At 41.8% G+C, this 15108-nt stretch overlaps 1 protein-coding gene across 1 annotated transcript in view; it reads right to left on the reverse strand.

Annotated features, from left to right (window-relative positions):
* Positions 1 to 15108, reverse strand: part of ADGRG4 (adhesion G protein-coupled receptor G4) — an 80433-nt gene that overhangs the window by 8609 nt on the left and 56716 nt on the right. Inside the window, exons 12-17 of the mRNA XM_037512802.1 lie at positions 12199 to 12318; positions 11017 to 11062; positions 8667 to 8770; positions 5968 to 6089; positions 3490 to 3758; positions 1602 to 1680 (exon numbers count right to left, since the gene is read on the reverse strand). Of these exons, the coding sequence (XP_037368699.1) occupies positions 1602 to 1680; positions 3490 to 3758; positions 5968 to 6089; positions 8667 to 8770; positions 11017 to 11062; positions 12199 to 12318 (740 nt within the window). The remainder of the gene's footprint in view (positions 1 to 1601; positions 1681 to 3489; positions 3759 to 5967; positions 6090 to 8666; positions 8771 to 11016; positions 11063 to 12198; positions 12319 to 15108) is intronic.

Below are 15108 nucleotides of genomic sequence, written 5' to 3' on the forward strand. Positions count from 1 at the left end.
TGGTGATTCATATGAATAGATACTTTACTTAATAACATTTGCAATTACTGGAGGCATTTCCTCTGATTTTTGGACACAGACAAACTTCCCCAATTTAACTGTACGTGAACTTAGCCAAGACCTCTTTTCTAGAAATAGGAAAATCTCTCCTGGTTGTATTGTTCATGTTAGGGTGCTACTTTTCATGCATGTGTGAGCTGGTGGGTGTTGCAAGGGATTAGGGGAGGAAGCACTTCATTTCCATAATAGAATTGAATATTAAGGGTCCCTGAATATCCTCCTTGGCCTTGAAGGAGGTTATAGAAAATTCTTACAAAGAGGCAGTAGTATATATTTGGAGACGGAATCATCTCCAAGACATACTGTTAAGTACCAAATAGTGTCTGGCTACCTTTTGGGTAACAGGGTGCAAGAGAATCTCTGTACAAATTTGATTTTCAGTAACAATAGTTGCAGGAAGGAAGAAAAACCGGGTAGTTGGGGGTTGAGAGTGGAGCTTACTTTCCATCCTTTACCCTTTTGTACTTTTGAATTCTGTGCCATGTGTATGTATTACCTCTTCAAAATATAATGCATTTTTTAAAACCTCTTAGAGCTGTCAGCCTCTCTTACTAGCCAATTCACATATGAAAGGACTCTTTTCAGGTGGACTTGAGTCTGTCCTGATTTTGCTTTTGCTTTTGATCTTTGAAGAAGCATCACCACCATTAGTTAGACAGTGGGGATCCTTGAAGAGGAGATGAGAAGGAAGGGAAGAGAAAAGGGAGAGAAAGAAAGGCTAAGAAGGAATTTTAATTAGAAGGCATCTGATAGAAAGGGCAATATAATTTTGACCTTCTGGAAAGTGTCATCTCAATATGAAAGACAGAGGAGTCTCAGGGGCAAGATCTCCCGTATTTGATTCCCATTCAGTGGGAGAGGAAATCTATAATGAAAATAAGCAGAATGGAGATGGTTAAGTAAAAAACAATCAGAAGTCTCAAATGAGATTGTGTAGCCTAAAGCACAATACAGTAACTACCTACAGACTTGTGAAAGAAGGCTCTGAAAGGGTAGAACGAAGTGAATGGCTACTCTCTCGTGGCCATGGATGAGAGAACCAAAGAGATGAACTTATAAATCAAAAGAAGAAAAAAAAAACAACAGGACAACAAAGTTGGAGTCTTCTTCAGGGAATATCTTGTTGGTGAAAGTTACAACATCTTTCCCAAAATACTCAGTATGTCCTCTTAGTGGCTGCTCCAACTCCTTCCCAGTTCTGCGAACTTGCTTGTCAGAAGAGCTACCAGTTACACAGGTCTTACCGTGGAACAGGCTACCAGCTGAGCACTTTACATCCAAGGCATCTTTTTAATTTGCACATGACACTGAGAGCAGACATTATTATCCCCATTTTCCAGAAGAGGATGTGGCAGTAAGAGGTAAGGTCACTTCCCCAAGGTCTTGCAGAGTCCAGCACCTAACCATTCTACAGAGTGTAGTCATGACTATGTTTAGGCCAGAGAGATTGAGACTGAGCCCTCCCCAAAGCCAGCGTCAAGGCCAAGCCCCAAGCAGGTAAGAGCATGACCGCCTGATGAAGCAGCGATGCCAGTACTTACAATAGCTTCGTGGAGCCCAGAGTTCCATACACATCTTTGTTCACAATGAGTGTGATTGTCACGATGATCGCCGGAATTCCTAAAGTGGAGAAGCAAGCCAGAGGCCTCCCATTAGGGAACCGGGAGGGAGTTGATCATTGACTGTGGGTGCTGAGACATTGAGACACTGTTTAAACGAGCCACAGCTGTGCGGGCATCAAAATACCATTGTTTGCAAAATGTTTTCAAATTCTTCCAAGTTAAACATTTCTAAGAGTTCTCCAATCTGCTAAACTAAACAGCATGCCGGTGGCTCCAATACAACGCCCACTGGTTATTAAAAATAGCTCAAGTGCCAAAAATTCAACTTGGCAATGGAAGAATCTAGTTCACAGGAATGCACATTCACATCAAGCATTTCTTCTCAGATGATGGGACGCCAATTTTTACCTCCCCATCCAAGCAGCTCCTTCCACTGCAAGGCTCTTCCTGCACAGGTCACCTTGGAGGAAGGGCACGGGCAATCAGCTGCAGCCTTCAGTGCTTTTCTGACAGAGGAGCTGTTTCCACCCTCGTTACTAGTTTGACATTTTGACTAGATCGACCAGTTAACAACCAGTCAATTCAGTCAGACAATAATAAAGCAATCAGTTCAGTCAAAGTGGTCAAACGTGACGTGAGTTTAGACACAGGGTTTCAAAATCCAATCCCATGTACATTTGCAAAACTTAACTGACGTCTTTGTTTCTAACAATGCATTTTTCCTAAACGAGGAGCATCACACTGTTTCAAAGCTGTCTCAAATCCCCGAGTGCCAAGCATCTGGAAAAGCCCTCTGTTGTCCTATTCTGTGATGAAAAGGATGATTCCTATCAACCTGTGTCTCACACACCCAGCGTGTTGCCCCCTGCAAGGTAGATGCTCAGCAGAATACCTGCTCGAGGCCGGGGAGCTGAAGGGAGCACTCACATTTTGGAGACTGTTTGCAACTCAATAATTAAAGGAAAGGGCCTCCCCGGTGGCGCAGCGGTTGAGCGCTGGGTTGCGAAGCTGCCCGCGGCCTCTGCGGCGCCGGTTCAATCCCCGGCTGCTCCCCGGCCACTGGAGGAGGGTCCCACATGGCGCGCAGACCTCTCCTGCCACCCGCTGCTCCCCTCAGCAGTGTACTTCGGTCCTTCTGCCTGTTCTGCTCCCCGCTCTGATGAATTCTCTCACCCTCCCGTGCTTCTGATTGTACCCAGTGCATGTATAAACAAAACAAACAAACAAATAAATAAATAAATAAAACATGCCAAAAAAAAAAAAATAATTAAAGGAAAAAAGATCCATGCTTTTGTGATTTTTTTTTTAATATAGCCTATTTATTCACATTGCTTTACAACACTGTATTTGACTCAGAGGCACAGTGTCACACCCTCCAGGTGTGTTACCACACCACACCTGCCGTCAAGGCACCCATAGTCCGCCACCACAGTCTGTGCCTCAGTTCCTCATCTATTAAATGGAATAATGATGGAACCTAGATACTATGAAGGCCAAGTGAACACCATGCAGCACCAAGAACAGCTTCTGCTCCATGGAGGAGCTGCCTGAGTGTTGGCTGTTACATCAGCAAGTGTAAGTTGCAATTGCAGCATCGGAATCATTCACTACAGCAGACACAGCAGGCACAGTACTCAAATGGGTGTTCAGTAAATATTTGTGGACCAATTCCCTACCAAAATGGCTAGAAATTGAATTTACAGAGTTATCCATGCAGAAAAAGAGATGCACACCCAACACCAGGAATCCTTAATTCCTTGCCTTAATCATGAAGGAATTGGGTCGCCAATGATTTGCCCAATGGGGCTAGAATTAAGACACACAGGTTGATCACAGACAGCCCAAGGACAATGGCAGCTATACTCACCCCAGCCAACTAGACAAAATTTCAGCATATAATGTGGGATGTATATGTTGAAGACTTTGATTAGAGCAAAATACATGTGGACTGCCTCCAGGCCCATCCAAGTGATAGAAACCAGCAGCGAGTAGTGAAGCACCACAGCAGCGGTGATGCAAAGTCCTGCCTTCTGGAGTGATGATGACCAAGAATTGACCAGAAATACCAGGTTGAGCATCAGTAGTGCGGTGCACAGGTTGATCAGGATTTTGGAAGGATGATCTCTTCGAAGTTTGCTATAAGAAAACACACAATAGGGGGCCTCCCTGGTGGCACAAGTGGTTAAGCACAGCACTATGAAGCTATCTGCAGCCTCTGCAGCATGAGCTCGATCCCCAGCTGGCCAGGGAGGTCACCCACATGGTGCAGCAGTCCTCTCCTGTCTCCCCTGCTGCTCCCCTCAGCAGTGTATTTCAGTAGATCTGCCTGTTCTGCTTCCCACTCTGTCTCTAGTGAATCCTCTCACCCCCCACACCTCTGACCTGTACCCCAGCTCTTGTATGCATAAATAAATCTTTAAAGAAAAGAAAACATAAATGAAATCGAGTTGATCTACTTTTTCTTTTATGGTTAGTGTGTTATTTCCTGTTAGAGAAACATTTTCTATCCCATCCCTCTTACTTTTTTAAAATTCCATTTATGATAGTTAGGGTTTCAGTCAAGCACCGCCATATCTTAGCTGCACAAAAAGTAAAAGAATAAAAGAACTGACTATTAAATAAAAACTCATATTACCTGACAGGTACTGCATTATAGAGTTCTCTCATTCTCTTTCCAGATAGAATCAAAGTATCCTAAGTAGAGTGACCTTCCCTAACAGGAATCACAGTGGCCTCCCTCAGCTAGGCAGTCTTCTTTTTTCCTTTTCTCTTTTGGAGAGAAGGAAAGTTTTGTAGAAACTGATTCTATCATCACTCTTTCTGTAGACTCAAGGCTGGATTTACAAAGACCAACTAGCAGCCTGATGTGGAAACATTTCAGCAAGTTACACGGAGAGCCCCAAAGATCCAAATGTTTGGTATCACAGAAGCATGGCCCTATGCTTCGCTAAGTGATCACAATTTCACCTTGTGGAAACTGACCTGGCATTTTCCAAATTAAAAAAGTATAGATGTTTTCATATAGCATTTTCACTTCTACTTAATATGTATTATTTGGATTTTGTGATTTTCATGTTTTTTTAAAAATTGAGGTAAGTAATAAAAAGCACAAATCTTAAGAATGCAACTCAATGAACATTTACATATGAATAGATCTGAGGAACCTCCACACAGATCAAGGGGTAGGAAATTTTCAGCATCTCAGAAGGCTCCTTCATGGCTACTCTCATTCAATATCTCCCACTAGAGGTAACCAGTATTCTATTCCCATAGATTTAGCATTGCTAGTACTTGGAACTTCACATAAATTGAAACATACATACGTTCTGTTCTTTCTCTGGCTTCCTTTCCTCAATTTTATGTCTATGAGATTTAGATATACTATTGTAGAGAAATAGTTTATTCTTTTTTTATGGCTCTGAAGCATTCCATTTTATGACTGTATCACAATTTATTCAACCAGACAATGGTCACTATACATTCAGGTTGCTTCCAGTTTTTCACCATCATGAATGAAGTTGCTGTGGATATTCTTGTACATCTCTTTCAACGGACACATGCATTTCTCTCTCAAAGAGAAATTTCTGGGTCTACCGCTAGAAGTATATTTATCTTTAGTAGTTATTACCAAAGAATTTTCCAGTGTCTATGCCATTTTGTTCTATTTGTTCCACATCCTTGTTGACACTTGTTATTATCAGCATTTTTAATTTTAGCCATCCTAGTGGGTGAACAGAAGTATCACTGTGGTTTTAATTAGCATTTCTCTGATAAGAAATTATCTTGACAACAATGTCATGTGCATACTAGACATTTGAATGAGAGTTAGGACTAGGCCTTGATACTCCATTGTGAGGTACCTATTCAAGTTTTTTGCCCATTTTTTAATTGTATTGTTTGTGTTTTGCTTTTTATTTCTAGGAATTGTTAATGTGTCTGCATTGAAGGACTTTGTCAAATATATACATTACAAATCTCTTCAGCCGGTCTGTGGTTTGCCTTTTCACTACTTCACAGTGTCCTTTGATGAAAGAAGTTCTTAATTTTAATGAAGTTCAATTTATCCACTTTTTCTTTTATGATTAGTGTTTTTGTATCCTGTTAGAGAAATCTCTTCCTATCCCAACCCTGTTGCTTTTTAAAAAAATCCAATTACAATTTTTTTTAAAGGAGCCTCGGTTGTTTTTTTTTAACCTGTCCACTTCATAATCTAATGGATCTGACCTCTTCCTATTGTGATGAATAGGAACCTTTTATGGAATTAACATGGAATTAACAAGGTTACAATGACAACAGTATCCATCAAACCAAATTCAGCTTACTCAGAGCAAGACTATCAACTTACTGAAAAGCTATGTATGTCACCATCACAACTCCCAGGAAAATGGAGGAGATGCCACATCCAGTGTATGTTATAAGTGTAAGTATCCGTTCGTTCACTGCATCCATTCCAGACCTGGATAAATCCTAGGGAACATAATGTGTTGAGGTTTATATGTTTGCCAGAGCAAGTTTATGGCAAAACTCTTCCAGGGCTCACTAATACGAGGTTCCCAGGATGTATGGTTTATCTGCTATAGTCCTTATAAAACCAGAGTACATGCTTGGATATATGATAAGACTGGATGTTTTTTGTTGAGTATGCCTAGTGCAACTTACTATGTACAGGCATGAAGAGCCATCAACAGCACTGGAAGAACATTTTGTCCTTGGTTTTATTGTCATTAACATGTTCCATACTTAAAATATAACCAAACTAATAGAAGTGAATTTGGGATGCAAAGTGAATCATTCTCTGAACTGAGCGTCCCAAAATACTACAAGAACATTTAAAAAAATGTTCCTTTTCCTTAGCCCTTAAAATTCTTTCATAAAATTAAGACACAAAATAGACTTAGCAGTCACACAGTCCAGCAATTTCTTGCCGAGGACCATAAAAGACCTGAAATGGCAGGAAAAATTATTTGAATATATGTGTGCATTATTCTAGAAAGAAAGTCCATAGCTTTTATCAGACGATTATGGAGATTCATGACTCATAAAAGGTTAAGAAGTGCTGATCTACTCTGGTATTCCTCCACAAAGAGGGATTTTGCCCCTCACCCAGGGACATTTGGCAATATCTGGAAACATTCTGGTTGTCACAATGTGGAAGGACACTCCTGGCATCTTGTGGGCAGAGGCTAGGGATGCTACTAAACATCCTACAGTGCACAGAAAAGCTCCCCACAACAAACACTTCTTTGACCCAGAATATCAAGAGTGCCAAGATTGGGAAATCCTGGTTTACTCCACTCTTTCATATTTCAGAAGAAAAACCCAAGGTTCAAATAAATGGAACAACCTGACCAAGACCCCAGATAGGTAGTGACAGAGCTGGGACAGGAGCCTTAGGGTGCCTAGGGCAATGTTCTCTTGGAAGGGATAAACAAAATTCTTATAATTCCATAAGTATCAATTGAGCAATTCTTATTTGCTGGGTAGATGTGTTAAAAAGAAGAGAAGATAAGAAATACAGACACTCAGCCCATGAGGAGTTTACCATTAGTAGGAGAAACAGCTCATACACGACATACTCAGATGACAGTATACAGTATGTTCCTACACAATGAAGTGACTCAAGAAAACTAAGAAAGTACTCACGGAGGAGGCCGCCCTGGTGGCGTGGGGGTTAAGTCTCAGTGCTATCAAGCTATCACCAGCCATGTGGCATGAGTTTAATCCCCAGCCAGGGAGCTACCCACATGGCACAGCAGACCTCTCCTGTCTCACCTGCCACTCCCCTCAGCAGTGTTTTTCAGTAGATCCGCCTGCTCTGCTCCCCACTCTGTCTCTGGTGAATCCTCTCAGCCCCCGCACCTCTGGCCTACACCACAGTTCTTGTATGCATAAATAAATAAAAATAAATCTTTAAAAAAAAAGAAAGGAAGTACAAAGGGGTGGGTAGAGAAGATGGACACATTTCAGAGCCATTTTGAAGGAAAACACAGCAAGTCCTGACGTTGGGGAGGATCACAGGGACTGCAGGAGCTACAGAAGTTAATGGTGACTCTGAGGCGCTAAACCTGGAGATGTAAATTGATCAGATAACTCTTATTAGGTTAAGTACTTCAAATATCCTTTTAAAAAATACACCATTAGGGCCTCCCTGTGGCGCAAGGGGTTAAGTACCACACTATGAAGCAATCCGCAGCCTCTGCAGCACGAGTTCGATCCCCGGCCGGCCAGGGAGAAACCCACATGGCGTGGCAGACCTCTCCTGTCTCACCCGCTGCTCCCCTCAGCAGTGTATTTCGGTCAATCTGCCTGTTCTGTTCCCCGCTCTGTCTCTGGTGGATCCTCTCACCCCCCTCATCTCTAGCCTGTACCCCAGCTCTTGTATGCATAGATAAATAAATCTTAAAAAAATACACCATTAAATGTAAAAAATTTAATGATCATACCCTGTAACCCAGGAATTCTACTTCCATTAATAGATCCTACAGAAATATACCAGTGTTAGAAAAGAAATGATAAGAATGTATATTACAGTATTTGTTCATAATGGAGGAAAAACAGTAACAACTGAAGTATGGGATTGGTAAAATTCATTGTGTTAAATCCACACAGTGGAATACTATGAAGGTAGTTTTAAAAAATTGAATCAGATGGATACGCGTTTGCCTGAAAGGCATACAATATATATTGTTAGGTGAAAAGAAAAGCAAGCAGTAAAACCACTGTAAATTATTTTCTAAACAAAAGCATCTATTAATATAAATACAGGAAAAGAATCTTAAAGAATGCATATAAGTGTAAAAGGTGGTGATCTCTTGGGAGAGGAATTATGGGACTCTTTTTGTAATGTTGGTGTTTTCGGCAGGCATTCATTTTCTAAGAAAAGTAAATATTTGGTTCAATCTACTCTACTTTGGGTGAACAAAAGAGAGCATTTTTTTTTCCACTCACCACTTTCCCACAATTTAGTCTACATATATATCCTTGGTCTTTAATCTAATAAAAGTTGTCAAGATTATATCAAGGAATGATTAAGACACAACTCACCATTAAGACTCCAAAGTGGGTGAGGTGGTCACACTGACAGACTGTGTGATTTACGTTTGTTTCCTTTACTTTACAGCCTGATGAATTCCATCCACCTCGCCCATCTGCAGGAGACAGAAGGGAATTTCAAACCAATTTTGTTTTTCTCAGAAATGTTTAACTTTTCATTATATGCACCTTCTGAACGTGTGTTATAATTAGTATTGTTTGTTAAGACACTAAGATAGGTATAATTGAACACTGAAATTAAATTAAGCCTAATAGGCTAAATTGACTTTTTGGGGACTTGGTAAATGCCCTAACTTTTTGGCTTTCACTTTTCCCGTTCTTATCTCAGCCTTTCCCACTTCAGGATAGACGCAAATCGCGAGCAACGATCCCATCCCGTGCTGGAGTGGCAGAGCAAGGCTTGTTGTAGAAGTCGCCAACAAACAGGAAACAGGTAGATCTAGAACTTTATGCAGGACATGAAGCTACGGAACATAAGGCTGACTCTCAGGTCCACTTGGTACGACTGGAACAAACATCTGAAACAACTAGTTCAATCCAGAACTCAAATGGTCTCAGGTGCTTTGTACTCAATACACAGCTCATGGTTTAAGCTTCTTAGAGCCAATTAAAACCTCTAGTCTATTTATTTATTACCTACCTAGTTTCTCACTCCTGAGAATATCGGGGTTATAGAACCAACTCTCAGATCTCCATGACCTGTAAATCTCGGGTAATGAACCAGAGTTGGAGTAGAAGCTCCAGGGTGGCACTCTATCAGAGGAGTTATCCTTGGGCAGGCAGCCAAGCATGGTCAAAATGTGTCCATCCAGGACAACTCCATAGATTCCAGAAGTTCTGGATCTATGGGCAGAAGGGTGAGGGCAAAGGGTGACCAGGCAGAAGCCCGGCAACTGGCATGAATGAACAAAGATCAACTTAACTCTGCCAGTGACAGGGATCTCATCCCAGGAGACCTGGAGGACATGGGCAAGGCCATTTCCGCTGTTAGAAAGGAGCAGTATTCCTACACCGCAGGGAGCTGAATGGGAAGAGAATTTCCCTTTCATTCCATAATTCCAAGGATACTGAAAAAGGCAAAGTTTCCAGGCAGCAAGTGCATGGGGAGAGGGACTGGTCACAGGGCCGCCCCTGGCGTTCTGTGTGAGAATTCTCTGAGGTCTGGTGGTCTCCCTGGAGGTTCCAAAGGAGAGGGCAAGGCTGGGAGGATCTCAGCAATCCCCATCCCCAAGTTCTTCTCTTACTGCCCCTCAACCAGTTGCTTCCTCAACCAGCAGGCAAAGAACCTTCAAGACCAACAGGAAACTCTTACCTCCTCAGTGAAAAGATAAAAAGATAGGGGTCCCACCTACTAAACATAGAGCTTCCATATGATCCAGCAATTCCACTCCTAGGTATTTACCCAAAGGAAACAGAAACATCAATTCCAAAGAGCACCTGCACCCCTATGTTTATAGCAGCACTGTTTACAATAGCTAAGCTTTGGAAACAACCCAAATGCCCAAAAATAGATGACTGGATCAAGAAGATATGGTACATATATACCATGGAATATTACTCAGCATTCAAAAAAGATAAACTCATGCAGTTTGCAGCAACATGGATGGCGCTGGAAGGGATCATGCTCAGCGAAATAAGCCAAAAAGAAAAAGAAAAATACCGGATGGTCTCACTCATAGCAGGAATCTAGAAAACTTAAATAAGGGACCAGGAAAATGAATACAAGAAAGTGAAAATCAAAATCAACAAAAAACTATGAACCAGAGACACTTTTTGGGGGGTGGGGGGCAGGAGGGGAAGGATTGGGGTCAGAATGGGGCGTTTGCAATTGTATGGGGGAATATAAAAATAAAATTTATTATTAAAAAAAAATAAATAAATAAAAAATAAAATGCAAAAAAAAAAAAAAAAGATAGGGGTCCCAAGAGGGTAAATGGACTACCCACAGTCATACAGTCTAGAAGAGATGAGAAAATGGAAGAAGAGAGTAGCATCCCAAACCTCTGTGCAAAAGCACAGATAAAGAGCCAAGAGCTCATCCCTCAACTTGCCCCAAACAGCTGGTGACGACTCTGAAGTAGGTCTTCTCACTTCCTTTGCTCACCCCAGAGTTGTGGGATTTTTCTGCCTTCCCAAATAAGTCCCTTACCCAAAAGAAGGGTTCTTTAAATTCATATACCCTAATTAGAAATAAAACTCATATTTTATATCTTGGTCAGAGTCCTCTGTAGGGGTAATAAGACTGTGGCATCAGTACCACTCCCTCTCATCCAACTGGAAAGCAGGAAAATAACGAGGGGCAAAGTTTCATTGAGAGTGAAAAGCAAAGAAAAATACTTACTGTTATTCCCAAAATCCCAAAAGGCACAGTGAACTTGACCATAACTCTAGAAAAGAGAAAAATCTGAGGTAAACGCCCTTCCTTGTGAGTTACCACACAATAACTAACACAGTGTTCTTATTTTTGATGTATTTTCAAACAGTGGATATACACACTTGAACAATTTGTGAGATGTTGTAAAACTAACTCTGGGTTTACAAGTGAGAAAACAAATGTTACCACATGGTGACCTGGTGAAAATATTTGGGGACATAGGAATTTGCCATGCACTCCTGGTGTGAGGCCTGGGAGGGGGCTGTGGATGGTCAGTGCAGGTATGATGTGCTCGTGGTGGAACTTTGGAATTTGGGGCTCACAGCCGAGACCAGTCCTAAGGATACTAGGTTGAACTCCCCCTCATTTGGCCTACTGAATATTCTGGAGGCTTCCCCAGCTCCTACAATCTCCAGGGAACTGGAGGCAACAAGAAATTGCTTACTGAGTTATGCTTGGAGAGCTGTGGTCCAAGTCCAAGCTGAGAAATCTTAACCATCTAACATGCTTCATTTAGTGTCTGTGTTTTCTTTTAATTCCCTCTCCCACTTTCCCTTCTTCCCTTCTAGAATTAAGACCTGTGAAAAATATGCTGTACCATATGGTCTTTTAAATTGGAAATCAAAGAAGAAGGTCTTAAGACTTCACACTGGTCATACATCACATCAAAAAGTGGAATAGTTCACTCTTATACCACGGCTAAATTTGATCATTTAGTAACATAGACCTTATGTTATACCATATGACTATAGTTTTAATCCTTTGGTGATAATATACATTTTAATGCTCTTCCTGGAAATTCAAATAACAAAAATGTTCAATTATTTTGAAAGTTGTTAGTCTCACTACAAAATTAATGGAATTAAATACCATTTACTGTGATAGGACCACCTCAAGATCTACCTGCCTGCGGGCACTCCTTCCCTGCCAATTTGTCACAGAGCTAGAAGCTCACCATTAGTTATCACTTTAGGATAAAGCATTATTTCTGGAAGGCCCCAATTACAACACATCTCTGCTACCTGGAAGAGGACAATCTTCATTAGGTTTTAGAATTATATCTGTAAACTAGCCAATTATTTTTAACAAGAAAATCATGGAGGATTGTTCTGAGGCCTTTTTATTCTGAGATGACAATGGATATGTTACCCGGTTCCCTCCAATGTGCTGCAGAGTGACCACCACCGGGTCGGCCAAGTTTTGAATGGACATATTGGAAATGCTGGCACTCACAACATAGGTGGTTAATGCTTTCATGGCATTGTTGACCTGTAGATGAAATACACAAGGAAGAGGAATTCACATCCAAAATTTCTAATTTCTTACATGTTCATAATGAAGCTAGAATTCTGAAGTACTGCTGTACAGCATTAGTTCCAGAAATATGGAACACAAAATCACAAACTGAGACGGACTTTTGAGAAGCCATTTAGCTCATCTCCGGTCTTCAAAATAGGTCTCAAATACACCAAGCCAGAACAATCCATTTATTCATATATATCCAAATACCTATCCAACAAGCATTGATTTTGTACCTACTACTCAGCGCCACACTAGGAACAAAGTGAAGCTAATTCCTACATTGATTACCCTCTGGACCCAGACAACTCAAGCCTATCCCAGGTCTGACCCTCAAGGCCCTCCTTATAAGGAACATGAATTGGTCATGGGTTAGTTATAAGCCACTTCCTGTGCCTTCCTCACTGGAGATGGAAGCAAGGTGCTCAACAACCAGCTTAGAACAAGTCTCTGAGGACAGCTGTCTCCTTCAGAGACCATGAACTCTGAGATCAAAGCCCAGACATTGCGTACCCTGATGTCACCCCCATGGCCTAGCACGCATGAGGAATCTTATCTTGTACCCAGTTGCTTTGTTAAGTGCTTTCCACATACACTATCTTCAGTCCTCACTGAAATAATATAGGCCTTTTCCAGATAAACTAAAGCTTGGAGAAGCTCAAAAATTTGGACAAAGTTCACCCAACTAGTAAATGATAGAGCAGGGATACTTAAGAAATGTTGGTTTGAAGGAAACAAACGAAAAAGCAGCCATCAAGAGTTTCCTGATTAACATGGTCAAAATGCCACAGGTCAAGGTTCCAGGAGGCATGCCAACCAGGAGACTGCCTCTTTGGGTGCCCAGGAAGAGACAAGAGATGAGGCAGGTATAAGACAGGAAGGAGACAAAGCAAATACTCTGAGGACTTGCCAAGAAACCCCAGAGGTCACAGTGAGCCCAGATGATGTCCTAGTGGAACCTGCCCGTCACTTCCAGAACATGCCACACCACCTTATTTTTGAAAGAACAGTGCACAGCTTCCACTCCCTACCCCACCTCAGTGTGTAGCTGCTGAGAAGTGGGTGATTGTGAATGCAACCTGGGGCTTCACCAAGCTACTCACGGCCTGTTCCTGACCAACTATAGCAAGACATGATGGAAACGGCCCAGGCTGACAGTCAAAAGACCAAGCGCAAATCCGAGCCTTTTTGTTCCCTGAAAGTCCCTTCCCTCTGCTTTCTGGGTTACTGGACATGATGGAAGGTGGATCAGATGATATCTAACAACCCTCAGAACTGAGTCTAAAAGACGATTTTCTGGAATGGAAACGCCAAAGGAGGAGAAACACAGTGACCCAGGACTTGATTAAACTGTTTTCTGGCTTTATTTTTCTTTCCCACAAAATGGTGGCCGTGCAGGGACAGGAACTAAATCATTTCTCACTCCTCTACCCTTTGCTCTCTAGGTTTGAATTGTATCTATTTCACCTCTAAACCTTTACAGAAGCTGCCCTGCCTGCCTGGAAAACTCTTCTCTTCTCACTCTTTTCCTTCTTCTAGCTCTTACTGTCTGGGGTGTCGGCAGACACCTCTGTCATGCTGTGTTTTCCTGATCTCCCAGACGAGGACGCTCTGAGTTCCCTGTGCCACATGCCCCCTGCCAAGTGTTTGTCCTTCTCCCTGAGAAGTGTCTCTAGCGGAGGGGTGGAGAAGGAGGTAAGTGTTTTCAAAGAGACGCGTCCTGTCAAGGATTTTGAAGGAATATGTTGTAATGATAGCTAAAATTTTGATCAAAAGATGTTCAAGGGTGTCACGTGAAAGCCAGGCTGTGAGACTCGGGACTGGTGGCAGGGGAGGTTGTTGAAGGGTGACATCTCATTAAAGCCCTCACTCCCCAACAACCAGTGGCACAGGCCCCAACCTCAAGTCATCCCCCTCCAAAGTTAGAAATTTGAGGTCTCTGTTCTCTCCCATCAGATTGCAAGTTCCCTCCTGCTCACTCTCAGATGCCCAACACCCGGCACCCCGGCCAAGGACACACAGTAGGAGTTCAATCAGTATTTGCTGAATGAATAAATAGCTGCATGAATAAATGGATAAACTGTATCACCTCCAGTATGTTCCTTCCTTTCTATGGGTCTCAATTTCCTTACTGGTAAAATGAGGTGATGGGACAATACAAGTTACGAGGACCTTTCTGTCTCTGAACTTGATGGCAGTCTAGTTCTTCATCTGGCGCTATGACGTCTGTAGTCTAATTTTGGCAAGATCTTTAATCCCTTTCAGTGGAAGATGTTAGTGAATAAAAATTACTTATTATGTGTGAAATCTATGCAAAACAAGTTTATCTTTTATTTTATGAGACAAATGCAGGTCTCAGAAGAAAGGTGAGAGATTGAGACCAAAATAATGACATCTCAGATGATGCAGAGAAATAAGCCTACCAAAACGCTCTGCTACTATGAATCACATTGTTAATTTTTATTAAAATTATTGTTCCCAACCTAATTTTCTCCATAAAAAGGAGTCTATTAAGTACACACCTACTGAAAACTTGATGGGTACCCAGCCCTGTGCTGGGTGTGGTGAAAGTAAAACATGACTGAGCTGAGACATAGGCCACAACCCATTTGGGGAGAGCAGTCTACAAACTAGGCAAAGGTGTAAGAAAAGAATACAAGCAGGGGATGGGGAAGAGGACAAGGACTACAGACTCCAGGCAGGCTTCCTGGGTGGGATGGGAGTTAAATCCATAGTAACAAATAGAATTTAGATAGAGAG

This window comes from Talpa occidentalis, unplaced genomic scaffold (genome assembly GCF_014898055.3).
Source record: "Talpa occidentalis isolate TD23 unplaced genomic scaffold, MPIMG_talOcc4v2.1 talOcc4.15, whole genome shotgun sequence".
In the NCBI taxonomy this organism is placed as follows: Eukaryota; Metazoa; Chordata; class Mammalia; order Eulipotyphla; family Talpidae; genus Talpa; species Talpa occidentalis.